The sequence below is a fragment of the Lithobates pipiens genome, unplaced genomic scaffold, assembly GCF_037356315.1.
Source record: "Lithobates pipiens isolate NorthernLeopardFrog02 unplaced genomic scaffold, aLitPip1_a1.2 Scaffold_16, whole genome shotgun sequence".
In the NCBI taxonomy this organism is placed as follows: Eukaryota; Metazoa; Chordata; class Amphibia; order Anura; family Ranidae; genus Lithobates; species Lithobates pipiens.
In genome coordinates, this window is record NW_027507748.1 from 473846014 (window position 1) to 473871250 (window position 25237).

At 45.3% G+C, this 25237-nt stretch overlaps 1 protein-coding gene across 18 annotated transcripts in view; it reads right to left on the minus strand.

Moving 5' to 3' along the window:
- Window positions 1-25237, minus strand: part of TMTC4 (transmembrane O-mannosyltransferase targeting cadherins 4) — a 137442-nt gene that overhangs the window by 70825 nt on the left and 41380 nt on the right. For all 18 annotated transcript variants that reach the window (XM_077482947.1, XM_077482953.1, XM_077482955.1 and 15 more), the window contains 2 exons: window positions 22583-22796; window positions 16361-16448 (listed from right to left, as the gene is read on the minus strand). In XM_077482947.1, coding sequence (XP_077339073.1) covers window positions 16361-16448; window positions 22583-22796 — 302 coding nt within the window. The remainder of the gene's footprint in view (window positions 1-16360; window positions 16449-22582; window positions 22797-25237) is intronic.

The following is a 25237-nucleotide window of genomic DNA, read 5'->3' on the forward strand; positions in this document are numbered from 1 at the left end:
TGTTTTTTACCCCCTTGCGCCCGCACGCCGCTTCCACCCTGGCAACAAAGGCCTCCAGGACCGCCAACAAGAGCGCCCATATGCACCGCAGATGCAGGGGAACCAGTTGCAATAACAGGGATGCCTAGGGAAAAAGTGCCAGTTTCCGACGCCATGCTGACCCACACTCGCCTGTCGCCACTTAGGGACCTAAGGCAAGTCACACAAAATGTCCACCCTCCTAGCTGCCACAGACTGAGGGCCCCCCCGCAGGACTCACCACACTGACCCAGGTACTGCACTGTGCTGTTGCTGTCCGTTCTCCCCTGTGTCATCTACAAGGTGTCTGTGTGAAAAGCAGGCTGTTCTAGAAAGAAACAAGCACCCAGCGCTAGAGGCAAAATTACCCGAGGCTACTGGAAAATGGCCGGCTGCCTCAGCAAAAACGTCTGAGGGCACAGAGAAAATGGCTGAAGGCAAAAACTGGCTGTGGCTGCAAGAAAATTGCTGCGGATCACACGGCGGCCTTCTCACATGTCAAACACAGCACAAACACCCCACCATGGCCCAGAAACAGAGAAGAGGACGAGCGGACCCCCAACACCCAGCGCAGCCCCCTGCGAGGACCCAGAGCCCCCCCAGCCAGATACATGCACCACAACCCCATGTGCCCAGTCACACAGCAGCCCATAGCATGGGGGAGGAGAGAAGGGACAGGGAGAGAAGAAAGGGAGAGTGAGAGACCCCTAGTTGACATCCCAGGGTATGCCCAGCTACTCCATCCCGCCAAGACAGGTGGAACCAAACTTACCCATCCTGCAGGGACTGGACGCATTCCACAGGCAGACCCATCACCCAAGCAGTACGGGTGGCTGTTGGCCATGGCACATTGCGACACAAATAGCCCGGTCATATGTGTGCCCTGGAGCATATAGCTCACTGGCTGACTTTGGATCAGACAGGGCATGTCATGGCCGACCCAGAACGTAACTAGGGCCTGCTCACCCTCGATGGCCAGGTGGGGGAGCCTACCAGGATCTATATTATCCAGCCCGTCACCCAGCCCGGCTGTTGAGTGAAGATCACAGGAATCAAAAATGCAGAAACATTTTAAAAAAATTCCCAGGGCCAATGGTCCCACTGGGAGCCAGTTCTTTCTACACTAGGCAGAAAAAAACTGAGCTGCTGGATGTAGTGTGAGGGGTTATAGCCTCACTGGGCGGTACTGTGCAAGTGTTGCTGTTTTTAACACTTTCTGCCTAGTCCTCTCCTAAAGGGGCGATATAACCCTAAGGTCAAGATGAAGATGCTGTGTCCGTCAATGAACAAAAGAGAAAAATATTTAACAAGAAAAAAAAAAGGCATATCTGGCAAATAAAGAGAAAATGGTAAAGTGGACAAAATAATGCAGACATAGGTCTGAGTTTGAGGCGTTTGGATCAACAAGGAGAACATAAGACATAGAACATACAAAATGATAATGGAGGAGCACTTCACGCTTTCTGTCAAACAGAGAAGTAAATGTAAATGTACAGGGCTGTGGAACTAATGAACCACAAAAGGTAAGAACTTTTTTTTTACAATGTCATGCTATCCCCTATGATCAGAGCAATATGAAGAATACTTCTAAACTATACAAACCCCATTTGTTGAAGTAATAGAAGGCCTGAGTACTGTCTCTGAAGGAGTGGCATCTACAAATCAATAGTCCAAAACTTTACCAAGCTCTTGTGGGCAGAGCTTCACCATAATATCATAAAAAAATGCCCTGCAAGTCAGTTACAGCTTTAGAAGGAGCTAAGATTGAAATCCCCCCCCCCCCCGAATATATTCACAAACTGACAGGTAGAATACCAGAGATGAGCAAAGCTGAGATTGCTATAAATAGGAGGATTATGTGATGAATGTAAATGTACAATGAATTGGAAAATTATACAAAATAAAGACAATGCTCTAACATTGTCAAGTTACTTTAACCACTTGCTTACTGGGCACTTAAACACCCCTCCTGGGATCACTATGTTAGGGATCCTTCCCCTCTCTGTTATCAGAACTTGCAGAGCATCAGTAGAGAATATGAACTGGCACTTCTTTCGAAAACTCAGAAAAAAATCCTGTACCAACGGCAGCGGATTTTTGAAATGGGTGATAGGAGCGGAAAACTGCTGGCGTTTTTGGCCGCACCGCTCCCTGACCCCATCTTCGTCCCTTGCATCTATGATGCTTCTAACACACTTAGAGACACACGGGAGGAGATACTGGAGACTTTCCAGAATTTCTATTCAAACCTATATCTATCCCAGGCCCACTATACCATACCAGAACTGTATTAATATGTTGATACGATTGAATTCCCTGTGTTTCCCTTAGAACAGAAAATGACACTGGAATCGCCCATCTCTGTAGAGGAGATAACGCTAACTATTAAAAAAACTTTGCTAAACACAAAACCCCAGGCCCAGACGGTTTTCCCATTGAATGGTATTTAGAATATCAAGAAGTCCTGGCCCCAAGACTATGTAAACTTTTCTCCACCATTTTTACACAGCGTGGTCTACCCCCATTCATGAAAGAGGCACTCACTGCATTAATCCCCAAGCCCAACAAGGACCCCCTTTATTGCGAATCCTACAGGCCAATTACCCTAATTAATACGGATCAGAAAATTCTATCGAAAATTTTAGCCACCCCGAATTAATTCTGTAATTACCACTCTAATAAACTCGGATCAGACCGGATTCATCCAGGGGAGTACTTATAGTAACATACGCAGATTATATACCAATCTCCAGGCCTCAAATGCATTAACAGTCCCTAGAGCAATAGTGTCCCTGGACGCACATAGGCGTTTGATTCTGTGGAAAGGCCTTATCTCCTCTACATTATGGAAAAATTTGGATTCGGAAACAACCTTATTACCTGGATTAAGATATTGTATGACCAACCCATAGTCCATCTTCAGATTAACGGTTCCATTTCTAGACCCTTTAGAATTCATAGAGGCACCAGGCAGGGATGTCCTCTATCACCCCTTCTATTTGCGTTGGCAGTGGAGCCCCTTGCTAGGTTGCTCAGAGTCTCTGCGGAGCTACAAGGAATGTGGATAGGCTAGCTGGAAGAGCGTAGATCTTTATACGCAGACGACATGCTGCTATATTTGTCAAATCCAAAATTTACGATCCCCAAGCTGCTCCAGCTAATCACCGATTTTGGTACATACTCCAGGCTGAAAATTAATTGGACTAAGTCCATTGTGTTCCCAATAGATTCGGACTCTCCTGCTGACTTACCACAGAACTGTCCTTTGCAGGTTGTCACAAAGTTCAAATATCTGGGAGTGACGGTCCAATTACCAATTAGGAAGTATATCTCAGATAACCTTCTCCCCTGTATAGACTCCCTCAAGGTTAAACTAAATAATTGGGTCAACTTACCTCTAACATTGATGGGGAGAGCTAATATATTTAAAATGGTGTTTTGCCCCAAACTATTATATATTCTAGCAAACTGCCCGGTCTATGTGCCCAAAACGATTTTTCAAGAGATTGATTCCTTAATATCCACATTTCTTTGGTTCCCTAAGAATCCACGAATAGCGCTGACTACCCTGCAATTACCCACAAATAAGGGGGGACTAGCACTGCCAAACTTGAGAATGTATTACTATGCCTCACAACTAGTCTATGTCCACTGGTGACTGTTCCCACAACTGAATAAAGCTGCGACTGCAGCGGAGGCAGCCTTGCTTTCCTCTTACGAAGCTGTCAAATGTAATATTCAGGGGAAGGGTTGGAGGAAGGGGAGGCACAGAGATGATTCAAGGTCTCTCTCAAAATCTTTAAACTATGTCAGATACTGGTCCCTGAGGCCCAACCCACAATCTCACCCAATCAGCCCATATGGTATAATCCTTCGTTTCTGCACTTCCATGATTTACCCGATGCTGGTAGATGGGCGGCGAAGGGCTTAAAATATGTTCATCAACTATATGAAGGTATTTTTAAAACATTCCCCACGTTACGACAGGAGCTGGGAATACCCGAGACCTGGAGATTTAGATACCTACAACTAAAACATGCCACTAATTCCCAACTGGGAATCAGGAATGTCTTTTCAGAACTCTACATTAGAAGGGGCATTAGCGCGCTCAGAACATGTAAAACTGGTCTCCACTTACTATAAGGTGCTGAATGAACCTAGGACTACTCGATTACAAATTTTGAAACACTGGACGAGGGATAGATCTGATCTCGGAGGATAATTGGGAAGAATTCCTTGATACATACTTTAGCACTGCTATCTCCGCCAGGGATAGAATGATACAGATACGTATTTTTCATAGGCTATATTACACTCCACTGCAACTTTTCTGAATGCGGAAAATACCTAGCCCAGTGTGTCATAAATGTGGTAGAGGGGTAGGGAACTTGCTGCATATGCTATGGGACTGTGAGAAAATAAGACCGTTTTGGTCCCAAGTGACCCACTTTGTTGTGGTCACTTTTGACCTGCCCAATAAATGGTGTCTCCTCTCAATCTTTTAAGAGGTGGAACTTAGTAGCTACTGCAAACAGTTCCTTCACTTTCTATTATACTATGCTAGGAAGTCTATACTTCTACAATGAACACAATCAGCAATGATCTCCTTAAACCGCTGCAAAGCACTGATTAACCAGGATATACCAGTGTACAAAATTACATACAAGACAAGGAGAAGGGCAGGGAAGTTTCTTAAAATATGGGGAGACTGGGTTGGAACTCCGGAACTTTGAACCTGACCACAACAAGAGTAATACTATAGAAGATTTCCTGAGCCTATGGAAATGGGTCTGAGCTTAGTGGTAATGATAGACTGATTGTCCAGCGTATGTGTGCAGAAGTTTGACTGTTTAATATTGTTTGGGGAATGGGGGGAGGGAGGGGGGAGAAAAGTACACATTTAATGTATAAATAAAGAGCAGGTAAAATGAGATTGAAAGATACGGTGTTCGGAGTTGTAACTTTAATGCTAACAAGTTTATGACATGGGATCATTCTACACCATGATGTGGATATGTAAAATGTTTGTCGTACATTACCTGTCTGTAATGATTGTTAATAATAAAAGAAGTAAAAAAACACCCCTCCTACCCAGACCAATTTACAGCTTTCAGTGCTGACGCACCTTGAATGACAATTGCATGGTCATGCATTGTACCCAAATTAAATTTGTATCATTTTTTTCCACACAAATAGAGCTTTCTTTTGGTGGTATTTAATCACAGCTGGGATTTTTATTTTTTGCTAAACAAAATAAATGGAAAATTTTGAAAAAAAAAAAAAAAAAAAAAAAAATCACGTTTCATAGTTTGTTACAAAATTTTGCAAACAGGTAATTTTTGTCCTTCATTGATATGCGCTGATAAGGCGACACTGGTGGGCACTGATAGGCGGCACTGATAGGCACAGATAAGGCAGTAGTGATGGGCCCTGATGGGTAGATGGCACTGATGATGAGACACTGATTGTGGGCACTGATAGGTGGCACTGTGGTCACTGATAGGCGGCACTGTTGTGTACTGCTGGTGGCACTGGCAGGTGGCACAGGTAGGCACTGAGGAGCTGGTGGCAGCTCTCCTGGGTCAGATGTCCCTCTCACAGCCACTAGTGAGCGGCTTTTTTTTTCTCCTTGTGCAGTCAGCGCAAGGAGAAAAAATTGCCGATTACCGGCTCTGTTTACATCACATGATCAGATGTCATTGGCTGACATCCTGACCCCTTACTTCGATCTGTGATCCAGCGAGACTCCTAGACTGCGACTCACAGATTGCGCCGTGCGTGCCCTGCAGGAGGCATGCATGCTGCTCAGGCACGAGAGGACGTCAATAGAGATACTCCCAGCTATAGCGTGGATTTAAACAGGTTAATTTCTGACCACTTTAATCCTAACTAGATAAAAAGGATCAACTGCTATATGAAAGTTTGCAGAATGCTTTAACTATCCCCCACTTATTAAATCGCTGACCCAATACTGTATCCCTTCTGTGTTCTATCCGTTTTGGTTCCTCCTCATATTTTCTCTGGGGCTTGACTAGACCTCGGCTTAATAAAACTGTGCTTTACAGGCAGAAGGTTGGAGGGGACTGGGGATGCCAAACGTAACCTGTTCTTAAAAATCAGCACAAATCACGCCCTTAGTATAAATGTTTGCTGGAGCTGAGAAGCCCGTCTGGACTTATATTAATGTGGTAGACAGGGACCCTGTTCCACTCTCATCCCTCCTTTGTTTGTCTCCTCAGCTCTGTCCCAGGCCTCCAAACACAAACTTTAGAGGTCTGGGACATGGTGAAATATTTGTGGGACTTTATCTCTCCACCTCTACCTCTCCTAGAAATTATTAAATGCCCATTATTCCCTCCTGGTCCTAACAGCCCTCATAGTTTCATCTGTTGGCGATCCAGCGGTTTGTCAATGGTTCGCTCCTTTACCACCCGAAGTATGCGTACCTTTCAGCAGTTAAACGAAACCCATGATATTCCCGATTCAGAGTAATATCACTATATCCAAATTAGTCCGTTTCTGGATTCCTTGATCCAAAATTACAACAGTGCTAAACCCTCAATGGCAATTGAAAAAAGGATTTGTACCATTACTATTCACTTCTGAACATTATCACCACCCAAATTCCCTCCTATTGTGCACAGTGGGAACATAACTTTCGGGTCCCGCAGGCTCCTGCAGATTGACCCAAGATGTGGGAGGCTCTATATCACGCTTCACGAAATGCAATAGCGCTGGAGAATTCATTCAAGGTAATGTCCAGATGGTACTATATTCCAGCAAGAATTGCAAAATACCTCCCTACTTACCCCGATCGCTGCTTTCGGGGCTGTGTAGAGACTGGCAACATGAATCACATTTGGTGGATGTGCCCCAAGGTTAAACACCTGTGGATTTGGGTCTATGCCATGGTCAATACGATACTGTACCTGAACATACGGAAGGACACATGTGAAGCCATTTTTTGCACAAGCTAATACCAGAAACAATGAAAAAACAGCGCATGTTAGCAACCCATGTTTTTTTTTGGCCACAAAGCAGACCATTGTAAAAGCATGGAAGAGGCCATTACTTTCACTTGATGAGGTAAAACCATGAGTACACGGTACGCTTGTAAATAAAGAAATTAACAGCGATCCTCACGCACAATCATTTACTTGGCAGTCCTTGCTTGATCAGTTCTCATTGAGACGTTCGCAGTGCTTCTGGATTTGTAAGGCACTGCTTGGGCTTTTCAAAGCTGGTCATGGACCCCCTGGAGAGGAATTCTGTTCTCGCTCTACCAATCCTCTCCTCCTTTCTTTCCCTTTTTTACCTAATAATTTCCTTACTTTTTTCTCTGGTGTCCTCTTTGGTGCTATTCATGTTTGTTTATTTTTTTTACCCAATCCACCATGTAATTTGTCAGATCCCTTGAGATTTAATGTATTCTTGCACTATATACTCTGCTCCTATGCAGTTTTAAACGTGGACTCTCATACGGGATGGTCCCCATAGTAGCTCCGTAGAGTTTTGGCTCAGCTCTTTGGCCTGTGTATAGAACAGTGGAGAACAAAAAAAAAAAAAATAAATAAAAAAAAAGGAGGTATACTTACTAAGTAGCCCTAGGTCGTACTATAAAAAGGCATAGAAAACAATAGAGAGGTATAGAAAAATATAACCATGTTTATTGAAAAAAAAAAAAAAAAATCAAGAGCATTCAAGAGTTAAAATTCATGTACAATGATACAAAGTATACAGTGAGCCCTTGTGTGTCAACACGTTTCCCTGATAGGCTTCCTTAGGACACATTCAAGGTTCTAAGATAGGAAAAAAAGAGGATGGATCTCACCGTCTGAAATAAAAACACACTTGTTTTAAAAATTCTGATCATCCCCAACCTCTGTGAGAAGGCTTCAGATCCTGGGCCCTCTTCTAGGCGTTTGGGCCGTGTGTGGGAACCAGTCAGCAACCAGAAACACCCCCTTCCTGCTACCCAATCACATGCTCGATCCCCCTATTCAGATCCGGGATGACGACCGCACGGGTGAGCCCGTCCATGATCCCTTGCTTTTGGTTCGGTTGCCCTCCCCGGACCTTTGAAGCGCTGTTTGTTTCTGCCTGGTGTTGGATTTTGCCTCCTATCAGATGATGGGATCATGCTCTCCTGGCCCATACCTCCCCCCTCCCTTCCTTGTTTTTATTTTATAAACTTAGTTACTTGTGGTTTTTACTTAATCTACAGGCCCTATGCGCCTTCACCTTTGACTTTAGGCTTTTGTCAGTGCTTCAGCCCTACTATGACTGCCCAGTTTTGCCCAAGCCCCCCAGCTTATCTGGGGGCCTTCTCTTGGACCAATGGTTTCTTTAAAAATAAAGAAAGTGGGACTGTAACCCTGGTGGGATAGGGGTAGTCTGGGGGGCCGGTTCCAGGGCTTACTGTATATAAAGTCTAATTTCCTATGTATATTGGTTGGTTTATGGACCCTAAGAACTGTAAAGGGTTCTAATATTTTCATCTTTTACCCTGCCTTCCCTCCTCATCCCCACTCCCTCCTCCTCATCCATGCCCCCTCCCCGTTTCCCTTCCATTCCCCCGCTCCCCATACCCTGCGCCTCTCTTCCCCCCTTCCTGCACTTTCCTTCTTCCCCCTGCTCCCCCTCTTACTTCCCCCTCCCCATCCCCCTCCTCACCTCTCCCTCCCGCTTAAATTAGTAATTTTTTTTCCCTTTTCTCTCTTCCCTGTTCCCCCCACTTCCTTCCTACCCTCCCTTCCTTGCTCGGGTCAAGCCATGGTTCATTCCAGGTCCACCCCCTTAAGGGTGCGGGCCATGATCAGCACTGGTGGCCCCCCGCTGGACCGTGGCCCTAGGCCATACGGGGTCCCCTCTTATTGGTGGACCCCTGACGGCCTGGCGGCGCTCCAGCGCGGGGGTCACGTTCGGGGACCGAGGTTGTGTTCTCTCCGCGGGTGCTCCCGGTGGGGCGGCGCCGGCTGGGGAGGACCTTTAATCCCATTGTTAGTTTTATTCACTACTACCCAGTAGCAGTACTACGGTATGGGCTTAGTCCGTCTCACCTATTTCTGTTCTAGTTTTAATTGCCCTGTGCAGGGGCGGTAATAAGATAATAATGTAGTAATATTCTAGTACTATTGTAGTTTTACTGTTGTCAATGCTGTTATGTTTTACTATTTGTTAGCCTTGTGGTTGGTGGTGGAGCCACCTCCTTTAGTGTCCTGCTGCAGGATGCAATGCCCACCAATTGTGGTGTTTATGTGTTTCACTTTTCTATTCTGTGCTTCTTTTTCCCTCTCTCTCTCTTCTTCCTTGTGTTTCCCTCCCTCCCACTCCCCTATTCGGGCTCGGATAGCCTCGCCATGGGATCAGGGTAAGTACGTACCTTGTTGGTCGCTCTATAATTCTATGAACCTTCCTTTATCCCCCAGATGGCTCAGAATGTGCTGAAAATATTCTCGCAGAACATCCATGGGTTCAATTCCCCCATTAAGAGGTCAAAAAATAAAATAAAATAAAATCTCAATCCATTGATGTGGTTTGTCTGCAGGAAACCAGCTTCTCCCTATCCTCTTCCCCCAAATGTTTGTCCTCCCATTATCCAATGTTTTTTACGGCTTCCGCTTCTGAGAAGCAAAGAGGGGTGCTGATGGCCTTTAGGCGTAACCTCCAATTTACCTGTTCTAAGGAAATAGCGGACCCTACGGGTAGATATTTGATCTTGCAAGGCACCCTCTGGGACCAGGAGGTCACTTTGGTTGGGTATTATGCTCCTAACTCATTTCAACAGAGGTTTTTCTCCCATTTGTTTCAGGTGATCACTAGGCACCAGAAAGGCCTTTCGATTATGATGGGAGACTCTAACTCTGTTTTTAACTCCTCTTTGGACAAGCGTAGTCTCAGGGAAGTGCCTCCGTCCCGTGATGCCTCCCAGGAACAAATATTACATGATCTCTTCCAGTCATATGGCATGGTGGACGTGTGGCGAGAGCAACATCCGTTGTCACAGGAATTCACTTTTTTTTCTAACCCCCACCAGAGTTTTTGTAGAATAGATCACGTGTTTCTGCAACTTAGCTCCCTGCCGTTGGTACATAAGATCATTATTGCTACCTCTCCCTGGTCTGATCATGATCCCCTGATCCTCGGAATATCCTTAGCAGGATTCTCCCGCCCGGCCTATCTCTGGCGGCTTAATGAATCCCTCCTGAGTACGCAAGCTACATCTTCTCAGATAGAAACATATATCCAAACCTATTTCACAGAAAATGTAGGCTCAGTTGATTCTCCAGTTGCCTTGTGGGAAGCCCACAAGGCGACGGTCAGGGGACACCTAATTCAGCTCGCTTCCCGTACAAAGCGGGCCAGGGAGCAGCGGATACGGGAGTTGACCTCCTTGTTAGAAGCGGCAGATGCGACGTGGAAGGCGCGTCCTACGGTAGCCCATAGGCGGACACGTGACAACTTGGCCACCGAGTTGGACCTGCCCGCCTCCGCTCAGGCGGAGAAAGCTCTGCGCTGGTCCAAATATAAATTTTACAGTTGCTCGAACAAACCTGGTCCCATGTTGGCTAGGAAACTTAATTCAGTGGGGGGTCCGGGCAGGCCGGTTCGATTACAAGTGACAGGTGGGGGATTCACGTCCAATCCATCCAAAGTAGCTGCTGGCTTTGCCTCCTTCCTCTCCTCCCTCTATAGTGGACCAGCTGCCTTCGACCGAGACAGGGCCGAGAGTTTCTTCCAATCAATTAGTCTTCCTTTATTGTCCTCAGCGGCACAGGCTAATTTGAATGCTCCTATAACTGAACTGGAGGTCGCCCAAGCCCTAAAGTCCCTTAAGCCGTCCAAGGCCCCGGGTCCGGACGGCTTTACCGGTCTATACTATAGGACATTTGCATCCCTGCTCATGCCCCATTTAACGTCTTATTTCAGCGCCTGGCGGGAAGGTGCGAGACCCTCGCCGGACTCGCTGAAAGCCCATATCTCTATGATTCCCAAGTCATCCGAGGAGGCCACAGACCCACAGTCCTTTCGTCCCATCTCCCTGTTGAATGTTGACCTGAAGGTTCTGGGAAAGGTTCTGAGCACGCGAGTCAACAGATATCTTCAGGCCCTCATTCACAGGGATCAGGTGGGCTTTGTGCCCGGTCGCCAGGCGGGGGACAGTGTCCGCAAGGTGGTCCATCTCCTTCATATACTTCGTCAGCGTAAAATACCAGGACTTTTGCTATCCCTAGATATTTATAAAGCGTTTAATTCGCTCTTCTGGGATTACCTTTACTTTGTTCTAACCAAATGGGGATTTGGACCACATTTTCTACAATGGGTCCAGGCCCTCTATTCCGCACCGTCGGCGAAATATGCGGGCTTCCTTTCTGAACCTTTCCCGATACTCCGGGGGACTAGACAGGGATGCCCCCTGTCCTCGGCACTATTTATTCTGGCATTGGAGCCGCTGGCGGCGGCGATCAGGGCCTGTGGCGATATCTTGGGAATCCCTTACGCGGGCACTCAGTACAAAGTGAACCTCTTTGCGGACGACGCCCTATTGACCCTGTCCAACCCGCTTATCTCCCTGCCCAACTTGCACCTAGTATTGGACCGATTCTCAGCCTTCTCAGGTCTTCAAATTAACCTCTCCAAGACCACAGTGATGAATGTTAACCTCCCTCTGGAACTGGTGCAGCGCCTTCAGGACCATTTTCCATACCGTTGGGCAACCCACTCGATTGATTATTTATTTAGGTGTCAAATTGACACCGTCTTATTCTTCCCTTTTCTCGGCTAATTATTATCCCCTGTTGCGAACGGTGTCCACCCTTATGCAAGCCTGGCAATTCCCCACACTCATGGGTAGGCAGGATCTCGGCGGCGAAGATGACCATCCTCCCTAAAGTCCTTTATTATTTTCGTACTTTGCCTGTCCGGGTACCCACTTTTTTTTCTTCGACTCCTGCAGAATAGGATCCTCCAATTTATATGGGAGCGCAAACGCCCCAGGGTACCTAGAGCGACCCTTTACACCCATAGGCTCCGGGGAGGCTTGGGGGTCCCCAATATCTCTAAATACTACACAGCGGCCCAGGTCGCTCCGTTGACTATGCTCCATGCAACCACGGATGTTCCTCTGTGGGTGCTCCTGGAGGTGCCTGACTGTGACCCTTGTGCACTTCAGGCACTCCTCTGGCTCCCCAGAAATCTGCGCCCTCCCTCCCTCAGCCCCATGCTCCTACATAGTCTGCAGGTGTGGGACTCAGTTCGCTTTTACAGCAATCGGATGTCCCCCTTTCTACCCCTACTTCCCATCACCCATAACCCTCTTTTCCCCCGGGGTCTGGAGGAGCCCCAGGCATTTTCCTGGTGGTCCTCACATGTCTACCCACGAGTCCAAAATTTTCTTTCCTCACGCTTATTCCCCTCCTGGGAGAGTATCCGGGAAACAAAAGGGGCGCCGGCTAACGAGCATTATCACTTTATCCAATTAAAGCACTGGATTGCAACGTTGCGCCGCAGGTCCACCTACCCCTTCCAAAAAACGTTTTTTGAACATTCATGCCAACACGCCCCAGGGTACCCAGGCCTTATTTCGGCCATTTATGCCTCCCTGAATAGCCGTTCGCCATCAGCACCCCTCTCTTATATGACTCAATGGGAAAAGGACCTTCAGACCCCAGTAGACCCAGAGGACTGGAGCAGGGCCTGGAAAACAATCACCAAATGCTTGTTCAACACAAATACCCTGGAGGCTGCATATAAAGTAATGCTCCGATGGTATTGGGTACCTGCCCGCACAGCTCGGGCTTTCCCTGGGAGTACGGACAGATGCTTCCGCAACTGTGGACAGCGAGGTGATGTTATGCATACATGGTGGGCTTGCCCAAGGCTGGTGGGGTTCTGGTCTAGGATTTTTGGTTTGCTGCAGACACTTTTCCACCTAACCATCCGAAGGGACGCTAAGCTAGCTCTCCTACATTGCCCAGTATCTGCTTTGCGGGGCCCTCAACAGAAGTTGGCCACTTATCCATTTATAGCGGCCAAGCGGACCATTGCCCAAGCCTGGAAGTCCCAACGGGTAGATTTTCAAGGTGTTAAAACCCGCATGACTGCAATGTTACTTCAGGAACGTATGTCCAGTATTGTTCATGATTCTCATGCTAAAATTTCTAAAAATCTTGGAGCCGTGGATCTCCTATGAGTTCCCCGCGCTCCAAGCTGCATGCCTGGGCTTGGTCTAACTCCTCTTGGCGAGGCACCCACACCCAAACGTTCCCCCTCCTTCCTCCCCCCTCTTGTCTCTCTATCTTTTCTTCTTTTGTTCCCCATCTTTCTTCACTCTTTGTAATCTCTCCCATTGCTAACGAATTCTGCTGCCCCCCGTAGGAGGGGGTAGTGGAAGAAGGTCCTGCCCTCCGGAAATGACGAGGGAACGAGTTGCCTGGTTCTGGAACCAGTCTCGATACCATCCCCTACTCATATTCACTCCTTTTCTTCTGTTTATTATAAGTATAATGTGATGGCTGGCCCTTTGGTTTCATATTAATGCTTTGTAGCCCCTGCGAGGGCGCACAAGGAGCAGACTGTAGTCTCTTGTTTATTCCTGTTTATTCAACTTTTCAATAAAAAATATTGCAACAGAAAAATTCTGATCATCATAACACACATTAAAAAGTGCTCATCTGTCCAAAAAGAGAAACCAAAGCACACATGGGTACAGAAAACAAAGAAGCGAAAGGACGAAAATACTTTGCAGGAAAATAGGCCTTGTATATAGGTATCCAATAACAGGGATGTTCAAAGGGATAATTCAGGAAAGGCTAGTTCCAGTAATTTGTATATAGGTAAGTGGAGACAGCCAACTCTGGTAATCGATACAAAATCACACAGTCAAGCAAACATCCTAGTAACCCCTAGAGTTTTAATAAGGATGAATGTCCCAAAAATAAGTACCTGCTAACATAGGTAGATCGAGTATAGTAACCAAGTACTTCTCAAACAGGAGTGAGGCAATATCATAGGGGATAACCCAGGACCAGTAGTCAAGATAAAAGGTATTGAGGCCTTAGAGTCAAGATGGCTACAGGGCAAAGACTCATGTGCATAGACAGAGTGCTATATTGCCTGCAAGGTATTTTCGTTCTTTTGCTTCCTTGTTTTCTGTACCCATGTGTGCCTTGGTTTCTCTTTTTGGACAGATGAGCGCTTTTTAATGTGTGTGTTATGATTATCAGAATTTTTAAAACAAGTAAGTTTTATTTCAGACAGTGAGATACGTTATCTTTTTTGCCAACTTTGAACCTTGAATGTGTCCTGCGGAAGCCCAATGGTCAAATGCATTGATGCACAAGGGCTCACTGTATACTTTTTATCATTATACATGAATTTTAACTCTTGAATGCTCCATCTATACCATGTATTTTTTTTCAATAAACATTGTTATATTTTTCTATACCTCTCTATTGTTTTCTATGCCTTTAAAGTCCGACCTAGGGCTAATACGCAAGTATCCCTCTTTTTTTGTTCCCCTTAAACCAACGGATGTGGCTATGTGAGTGCTCCCTTTCTCACTTGTATAGAACACAGGCTTATACCTGGTGCTGCTCTTACTATTATTTTGTTTATAATGTTTTACGATATACCGTTTCTAAAATGTGCATATGCTTGGTGTGAATTTGCATCATCCCTGCTCTGCAATGGAGCAAACCATTTTGCTGGGACATTGTCTCTGGAACAATCTCCTGATTTTTGTCTTCACGCAATTTATGTGTTACGTAAAGGGATTGGCTGTTTTTGCCAATTCATATATTGGTTACATGTTTTCTATCCTCACTGACTCAAAAAACTATTTGTTCAGTAAAAATATTGTAAAAGAAAGTTTGTAAAATGCTAACAGAAATCTACAGATATAGGGATTTATTTACTAAAGGCAAATCCACTGTGCACCACAAGTGCAGTCGCTGTAGATCTGAGGGGGACATGCAAGTAAAATAAAAATGAGGATTTTTTCTTGCACATGATTGGATGATAGAAATAAGCAGAACTTCCCCTCATTTCAGATCTTCCCCTCAGATCTACAGCAAGTGCACACACACACACACACACTTATTTCAGCAATATTCTATTCAAATATATTGTAATACTCATCATTGTATTGGGATATACAAATGAAGCACAAAGATGCTCCAAGTAAACTTGAATGTGCTGGAGAGTCTGCATTAGCAGATACTTGGTGCATTTTCCCTACATAAAAACTCAGATTTTCAACTCTAGAATTCAAGTGACAGATGCTGTAACTACTAATTATATATAGGTCAACGATCAAGAGAAGATCTGTTATTCAATGGTAATGATTTGTTAAAGTTTTTTTTATATATTCATCCTCCAGTGCAGAAATGACAATTTATCAAGTTTATAACATTTAACACAATTTTTTTCTTTGGAAAACAGTTGTATTTTCCCATCAGGTTTTCTTCTGCAGAGTATACTTAAGGATGCGTTAGTGCTTTTATCAGAGGCGGTCATGAATCCTTTGTTCTCATCTAACAGCAGGGATTTTTCTATGATATATGGAAGGTCAGAGCACTGCTATTATTTTTGCATATGTTAAAGACAGTGCACTTAAAACAAATGTGAGCTCCACTAAGGCCAGGCATAAATGGAGAATTTCATCTGTTGTGAACATACAGAAGAGATTTTAACAAGCAATGTGCACTTACATCTGTGGCTAACTTTTGACTTGCATATTTTTCTAAACATTAAATATATAAAATGTGTGTGGACAGCAACAAATGACTTCTAATACGGTGTCCAACTCCATTCTAACTTTTTCCATCTGAATGGGGATGGGGGAATTGGGCTAAAACCTCTGGCACATTTTAATTGCGGTTTTATCTCCCCCTTCAGGAGATTTACCTTCACTTCTTGTCTCCATAACACCCTGTTGCACACTGCAACATAAATAGGTGACATTTATCAATTTTACACGTTAGAGATACAATTATTTGCAATGCCAGGCTGCTCCTCATTTAGTAAAGCCCATACTATAGTTTCTCCATGTATAGGAACCCCCCCCCGTGCCTATACTCCTAGCCAGCCAAGTGGCCAGATCATTTCTTAATGTATTTATTTGCTATAGATAGTTTACTGTAATAAACGTTGACAGGTAAAAGTTATTTGGTCTAGGGAAGAGAAAAGTATCTAATTTTACTGGTTTATCAACTTTGGTGGTTGATTTTTGGATATATAATGAACAGAGATCTCCCTCAGCACATGAACTTAACATACTGGTTTTATTCTATTCTTGCAAAAGTAGCAATGCAGCTTTTGTACTATGAATATGAATACTTACATCCTGGTAGAGCTTTGCAGTATCCAAGAAATGATAAAACAACAAATAATGCACACAGAAGGTCTGCCCTGCCAACAATTCCAGACACCTATACATAAAACAAATAAAAAATAAATAATAGCATTCTGAGACCAAACAATCCACTAAAATTACTTTCACTTTAAAAATTCTTATAAACGTTTAAAAAACTAAAACGAATGTCATATTTCAGAACTTGCAACGGCAGCTCCTGGTACCTTCTGTCTTTACATTTGTCCAGAATCAGAGTATCACTCTTGTACCTGGGCTATATAAACCATTGCTCCTTTATGCCTACAAAACTTTTTTATACTCCTGATGATGCGCGTGTGTGCGAAACAGCTGTAAAGGTTTATTACTATACAACGCCTGAGGTCCTGGCCTCCACTATGTTTCAAATTGGCGGCGCTTCATGTAAGTGCGAGCTTACTATTTTACACATGAAGTTTTGCATTTGAGGTCCTGCTGCCATTATGCCTGCTTGGATTGGCGGTTTTTTATGTAAATGGTATAGGCACAATTGTTTTATATGTTTGTTTTTATGCTGGTTCACCACTAACTACTGCACCATGAGATTTTTTTTTTTTCTTTGTCATTGGTGACTTATTACTACGGATGGGCTATGCGGAGCTGTTTTTAACCACTTCAGCCCCGGAAGAATATACCCCCTTCCTGACCAGAGCACTTTTTGCGATTCAGCACTGCGTCGCTTTAACAGACAATTGTGTGGTCGTGCGACGTGGCTCCCAAACTAAATTTACGTTTTTTTTCCCCCACAAATAGAGCTTCTTTTGGTGGTATATGATCACCCCTGCGGTTTTTATTTTTTGCGCTATAAACAAAAAGAGAGTGAGACAATTTTGAAAAAAACAAAAATAAGAAAAAACACACATTATTTTTTACATTTTGCTATAATAAATATCCCCCAAAAATAAACTTTTTTTTCCCCCCTCAGTTTAGGCCGATACGTATTCTTCTACATATTCTTGGTTAAAAAAAAAAAAATCAAAAGAAAAAGAAAAAAAAAAAAAAAAAAAACGCAATAAGCGTTTATTGATTTTGCACAAAAGTTAAAGCGTTTACAAAATAGGGGATAGTTTTATGGCATTTTTATTCATTCTATTTATTTATTTACTAGTAATGGCTGCGATCAGCAATTTTATCGTGACTGTGACATTGACACATTTTCGGGACCATTGTCATTTATACAGCAATCAGTGCTATACAAATGCACTGTTTCCTGTGTAAATGACACTGGCAGTGAAGGGGTTAACCACCAGGGGGCAGTGTATGGGTTAAGTGTGCCCTGGGGAGTGTGGCTACATGTGACACGTCACTGATCTCTGCTCCCGATCACAGGAAGAGACACTGTCACTAGGCAGAACAGGGAGATGCTTGTTTACATTAGCATCTCCCCGCTCTTCCTCCCCGTGAGGCGTTTGCGGGTATCCCCATGGCGATCAAGTCCGTGGGACCCGCGTCCTCGACTCACAGAGCTTGCCGTGCGTGCCCACGCACCTCTGATGACCTGGATCTTATATGCAATTTTTGCTTTTCTTTTAATTAGACAGCAACTACAGTATATCTGGTGATTGTGTTTTTTTCTGACATTGGTGGGAGATCGCACTGGGCGATTAAAGAGGAAGTAAAGCCTCTTAAGAAAAAAAAAAAAAAAAAAAAGACAACCTGCAAGGCAAAGGCATAATGAGCTAGTATGCATAGCAGTCACAGACGTCACTCCCGCCTATGCGCGCTGGTGCTGCCACCAATGGCATGATTGCCGTTTGAAACGGCACGCTCAGTGTGCCTGTGCCCGATGTCTACGGCCATGCAGCGCAGACATCAGTGTCGCTATTCTTGCGAATATCTCCTAAACCTTTTAGGTTTGGGAGATATTTCTTGCACCTACAGGTAAGCCTTAATCTAGGCTTACCTGTAGGTTAAGGTGGTTATAAGGGGTTTACAACCACTTTAAAGCACTAGAGGAGGGAGATCACCTGAATCATATCACTTGATATTTCTTAAAAATAACTATTCTATGTTTGATTCTTTTGAACATTTTTAATGTTGGACTTGCATATCATAACACTTTAGGTGTTTTGGGTTTTTTGATATTGTGCCGAGTGCTGCCATTTTTCTTTGCTGGGCCCCTTCCCCACTTGTGCTACTTCAAAGTCACGCGATTTTGCCGTGATTTTACGGCTGCGATTTTGACAAGAGTTATAAGTCTGTGGATCCGACTTTGCCCCACGACTTGAAGACTTCAATGAGCAGGGATGCGACTTTGATAACCAAATAATTAGGGGGAACTCCACGCCAATTTTTTATTATTATTTTTTATTAAAATAATTTTTTATTATTTTTGCAAACGGTGTGGGCTCCCCCTCAAAATCCATACCAGACTCTTATCCGAGCACCAGCCTGGCCGGTCAGGACAGGGGGTGGGGACAACCGAGCTAGCGCAGCCTCCCCCCCTCCTGAGCTGTGCCAGGCCGCATGTCCTCAACATGGGGGGTGGGTGCTTTGGGGCAGGGGGCCCTGCGCCGCCCCACCACAATGCACCTTGCCCCCATGTTAATGAGGACAAGGGCCCCTTCCCCGACAACCCTGGTCATTGGTTATCGGGGTTTGCAGGTTTTTAAAACTATTTATTCGGCAGCTCCAGGGGTCTTCTTCCGACTTCTCTGCTCTCCGGTGTCTTCTCCTACTCTCCAGTGCCTTCTGTCAGGCTCATCCACTATCTTCTTCCAGCTCTTTTACTAGCATTGGCTGGTCTACCCGTCATCTTCTTCCCTCTTTTCTTCTTTCGATGTTGACACGACACTCTCTTCCACTGTAATGCCGCGTGCGCAACGATTTATATAGGCATGGAGCGTGGTAACCGGGTGATGTCATCCGTGGCACCGCCCCTTTATGACATCACAATCAGGGGAATGACGGGGCTATGTCGTCATAAGGGGACGGGGTCACCGGGTGACATCCCCCGGTGACCACGCCCCATGCCTATATAAATCGTTGCGCACCACTCACATGCGTTGTGTCAAAATCGGAAGAAGAGAAGAGGGAAGAAGACGATAGAGAAGACCGGGCCAACGCTAGTAAAAGAGTTGGAAGAAGATAGCGGAGGAGCCCGGCAGAAGGCAAAAGGCACCGAAGAGCAGGAGAAGAGGCCGGAGAAGTCAGAAGAAGACCCCCGGAGCTGCCTAATAAATTACTTTAAAAACCTGTCTAGTGTGTTTTTTTATTTACTTTTTCCCCCAGGTTGAATGGGATACGATATACCTCATACTCGTTCACATAGGGTGGGGGACCCGGGATCTGGGGGCCCCCTTATTAAAGGGGGCTCCCAGATTCTGAATAGCCCCCCGCCCCCAACAACCAATGGCCAGGGTTTTCGGGAAGGGGCCCTTGTTCTCAACAACATCGGGGCAAGGTCCTTTGGGGTGGGGGGGGGCAGGGCCTGGTATGGCTCAGGAGGGGGAGGGGCGCTCGCTTGTCCCCACCCCCTTTCCTGACCGGCCAGGCTGGTGCTCGGATTAATCTTGTATGGATTTTGGGGGGAGGCCCCATGCTGCATTTTCGGCGTGGGTTTCCCCTTAAAAACCATACCACACCGAAGGGCTAGGTATGCTCATGAAGGGGAAAACCATGGCGTTTTTTTTTTTTTTTTTTAATTGGCGTGGAGTTCCCCTTTATGCACAAGTCGCGTGCCAAATTCGGATCAGTTAATACGGAATCAGACTTTTATACGACTTCAGAAAAAAAGTAGTGCAGGAACTACTTAAAGTTGTGCCAATATGAATGGTAGTCATCCAAAATCATGGAGAATGACTTGTCATGCGATTTTGCAGTCCAAAATGGTGGGACAAGTCGTATAAGTGCGAAAGTGGGCTTAATTTTTCTGGTTGTTTTGTTATTATTATTATTCAGGATTTATATAGCGCCAACAGTTTGCCCAGCGCTTTACAAAATGGCAGACAGTACACTTACAATACAAATCAATACAGGAGGGATCAGAGGGCCCTGCTCGTTAGAGCTTACAATCTAGAAGGGAGGGTCAAGTTGAAACAAAAAGGTATTAACTGTGGGGGGATGAGCTGATGGAGAAAATGAAAATACAGTTAGGTGTGGGTGGGGTAGGCTTCTCTGAAGAGAAGGGTTTTCAGGGATCGTCTAAAAGCTAATAAAGTAGGAGATAAGCGGACAGATTGGGGTAGGGCATTCCATAGGATTGGGGAGGCTTTGGAAAAGTCCTGGAGGAGAGTATGGGAGGAGGTGATGAGGGAGCTAGAGAGCAGGAGGTCTTGAGAGGAACGAAGAGGATGAGTAGGTTGGTATTATTATTCTCTGCAATGCAAACTCTTTGCCTTATATGCCAGTCACATTGGTAACCTAATATTGGGGTTGTGGGGCATTCTAATCTTACCAAAACTAGAGGGCTGAGTAGCGACAGTGGTTTCAAGATGCCACTGTGGAGTTCCCTTCTACTGCTCACTAGACTACAACATGCATACCAACCTGCAAAAACTTCAGGGAGGTTTCAAACTCATTTCAGGGAGGGGACGCTTCACCCTTCCCCACCCCAATAAAATGCAGCCTTACCGGTGGCAATTAAATGCAACTATACCAGTGCCCATGAAATGCAGCCTGATCACAGAGCTGCTGGTCCTGGGGTCTGGGCTGCTGGTCATTGGTTCTGGCTGCTGGAGTCTGGGCTGCTGGTCATTGGTTCTGGCTGCTGGAGTCTGGGCTGCTGGTCATTGGTTCTGGCTGCTGGAGTCTGGGCTGCTGGTCATTGGTTCTGGCTGCTGGAGTCTGGGCTGCTGGTCATTGGTTCTGGCTGCTGGAGTCTGGGCTGCTGGTCATTGGTTCTGGCTGCTGGAGTCTGGGCTGCTGGTCATTGGTTCTGGCTGCTGGAGTCTGGGCTGCTGGTCATTGGTTCTGGCTGCTGGAGTCTGGGCTGCTGGTCATTGGTTCTGGCTGCTGGAGTCTGGGCTGCTGGTCATTGGTTCTGGCTGCTGGTCATTGGTTTGGGCTGCTGGTCCTGGGGTCTGGCTGCTGGAGCCGGGCTGCTGGTCCTGGGGTCTGGCTGCTGGAGCCGGGCTGCTGGTCCTGGGGTCTGGCTGCTGGAGCCGGGCTGCTGGTCCTGGGGTCTGGCTGCTGGAGCCGGGCTGCTGGTCCTGGGGTCTGGCTGCAGGACCAGCAGCCAGACCCCAGCACCAGCTGACCACAAGGAGCAGGGGTCCGGCTGCTGCTGGTCCTGAGATCTGGTTTGCTCTGGTGCTGGGGTGAGGTTTGCTGTTGCTGGGGAGCCATCCCAGTCAGAGAATTCCCCAGCAGGAGAGGGTGGGCAGAGGCAGAGAGAAGACTGGGCACTGTGATCTGTAGCAATTAAAAAAAAAAAAACACACTATCTCCTGTCAAGCAGACTCTTTCTCCACTTTTGGGTAATGCCTCGCAGTGATCTCCTATGCGACAAGTACATGACAGAACCCGGTCTGCCCGGCGGATTGATATAGAAGACGACTGTCATATACATGTCGCATAGGAGATCATTGTGCAGCGGCACCCAAAAGTGGAGAAAGAGTCCGCTTAACTGGGGAAAGTTTTTATTTTAATTGCTACAGCCTGCAGATCACTGGTGGTGCACAGTCTTCTCTTTGCCTCCACCCACCCCCTCCTTCCCTGCTGTATTGGCCTGACCGACCTGACCTAAAACAAAAAGTACCCATGCAGTAGTATGAGCTGTCCCCCTCTGCCTCAGCTCACAGCCTACATCCGCCTGTCACTCTGCCACAGACAGAGCGGCCATACTCCATTCGGCCGCTCGGGCTGTCCTGTCTGTGGCTGAGTGACAGGTCCAGGCAGGAGATCGCCCCTGCACTCGCGGGTGTCCGGTAGCCTGCCATCAAATGCGGGAGACTCCCGCAACTTGCAGGAGACTTGAGATGTCTGCTAAAACTATTCAAATCAGTGTGATAAAGTTCATGGGGTGGCATAATACAGGAAGTATGATCTGTCTGAGGTGAATTGAGAATATTGTGGAGTCCACTTTTTAGTTCTCACAAGAACGTGGCTGTACAAATGTCCAATTGTACACATTAAAAGAAATTAAAAAAACTAAAAAAGGAGTAAAGCACATTTTATCTTTGCCCTATTTAAGAGAGCACAGCTATTTGATTCTGTGTGGGAAAAGATACTTACACATTCTGTATGTACAGGATGGACTGCAAACAATAAAGCACTTAGTAGCGCAGATTTTGGAGCACGCATGATTTTCTTGCCTTTGTCAGTAGCTCCACTACTAAACAGCAGTGAAAAAACATCAAGCATCAGGACAGCGACTATGCAATGTAATAGTATGTTGACCACATGAAAACCAGCTGGGTGCAGACCTCCTGCCAAAATGTAATTGATCCTGAAAGAGAAAGTAAAATTAAACATGTATAGTGACAAATGATTAAAGGGGTTGTAAAGGTTTTTTTTTTTTTTTATAAACAACAACCATGTTATACCTACCTCATCTGTGCAAGGGTTTTGCACAGAGTGGCCCGATCCTCCTCTTCTGGGGTCCCCCAGCAGCGCTCCTGGCTCCTTCCCGTATCAAGTGCCCCCACGGAGACCCGCATTCGAAGGAGACACCCATGTGGGCTCGCTCCCGAGTCCTGCTGCGTTCATTGACACAGACAACAAGACTCGGCCCCGCCCCCCAACTCCCATGTTATTGGATTTGACAGCAGCAGGAGCCAATGGCTGCCTTGCTATCAATCTATCCAATGAGGACCGGAGACAGTGGCTGGAGCTGCTGTGCTCATCCCCGACGATGGAATGATCGGGTTGAGGTAAGTAAAAGGGGGGCTCTGGTGGGCTACTGCACTAGAGAAGGTTTTTCACCTTAATGCATAGAATGCATTAAGGTGAAAAACCGAGGGTTTACAAATTTTAGATGGGTGGAGAATGGTTAAAGCCCCTCTCAGGTTTATTTTTGGATGTCTGTGTCCCAGGGGGGAATTTTCCTTCCCTTCCAGCCTTGAGATATACCAGGAAGTGAGAGAAGATCTCACCAAAGAATGAGAAATTCTCTTAGGGTCAGTTTATAGCTTACAGTTTTAGCTTGATGTAGTGACACTTATTTTCAGGGCACCCCGATGCACACACATTGCAGTGTCCCCCAGTGCACGGTAACGCCATGTGCTGTGGTGTGCAGTATCAGAGAAAATGGTGTGAATGGACACTAAGGGCTTGTGCACATGTGCATCAATACCCTGTGTTTACGCTGCATTTAAACTTAACTTCCCTTTAATGCCTGCCATAATTATTACTATGGGCACCACAGAGTGCAGTACACACAGGTGTGGTAACCTGTTGTGTTGTATTGTGTTAAAGTAAGCAGAATGTTGCTTTCATGAGGCATTACCCCTGGTCAGCCACCTACTAATTTGAATTATAGAGCATCATAACTGCGCCTATAGCGTTTACACCGAGTTAGTCATGTATAAAAAGTGTTAGAAGGGTGCTGGGGGAGCAAAGATGACAACCCTTAAATTTATGACATATAATGTATGTGGGCTAAATACTTCCATAAAAAGATATAAGATGAGAGATCAAACTTTATAAAAGCAGATGTAGTTCTATTACAGGAGACACATATCTCAAGATTCTAACCTTAAAATAATTTCAAAAGATTACCCAGTTGGTTTTATGGGGACGCCCCAACAAAAAGAGCTAAGGGAATAGCTATAGGATTTGCCAGAGGGGTAAAGTTAACTTTGGAGGAGAGAAGTACAGACCCGGAAGGGCAATATTTTTTTTTTTTAGGGGCAGAAACAACGAAGTGGAGTACTCCCTGGCAAATATCTACAGTCCAATTAACAATCCGATGAAATATTCAATCAACGTCATTAAAAAAAAAAAAGGAATGGATTTTAAGAGAGGAGGAGCCATTATGGGCGGAGATTTTAATCTCTGTATGATGGTCGATAGTACGTCAAGTGTACAGAGGACTGAGAACGTACAGAGGAAGTTATTAAAAAAGATCTTACATCAGAACAACAGAATCAATTGATGGATGTATGGAGAACACAACATGCTAAAATGCCGGGATTATACATTCCACTCCTCTGTACACGGGACATACTCAAGAATTGATTTCTTTTTGGTTAACTAACGTGAATATTGAAATTTCAACGTTCTCTGACCATGCCCCTGTGATCACGAGAATAAAGATTGAGGGGACTCAAAATAGGCCACCCGCCTGGAGATTAAATTAAGAACTATTACAGGATAAATCAGCGGAAGAAAGGATCAGGCAGGAGTTAGAGGTGTACTTTAAAATAAAGGATACAGAGGAAATGACAGAAGCTACACTATGGGAAGCCCATAAGGCTTATATTAGAGGTATACTGATCCAACTGGGAGCAGAAAAAAAAAAGGGCAGAATAGAGGAGGAATGTTTTGATACAAGAACATTTCTGAGCTAGAACAGCAACACAAAAAAACTGGGAAGAAAGAAATAAGAACAACACTCATCTGTAAAAGGGAGGAACTGAAAGATAAAGTTGAGCACAAGACATGGTCGGCCTATAATAAAAATAAAAAGGAAAGGTACCTCTGGGGAAATGAGACTGAGAAGTCTCTGGCAAGATTAATAAAAAAGAAAAATCTGCACTAAACTACATAGAGAAAATACAAAATAGTGCTGAACTAATGGTATATAATACAGACATAGCTAGAACATTTCAGGATTATTATGTGACCTTATATGCAATTAATAAGGATGAAACAACAGGTTAAAAAAAGGAAGACTAAAACAAGTTATTTCTTAAAGCATATAGATCTAAAGAGAATCTCAGAGGATCA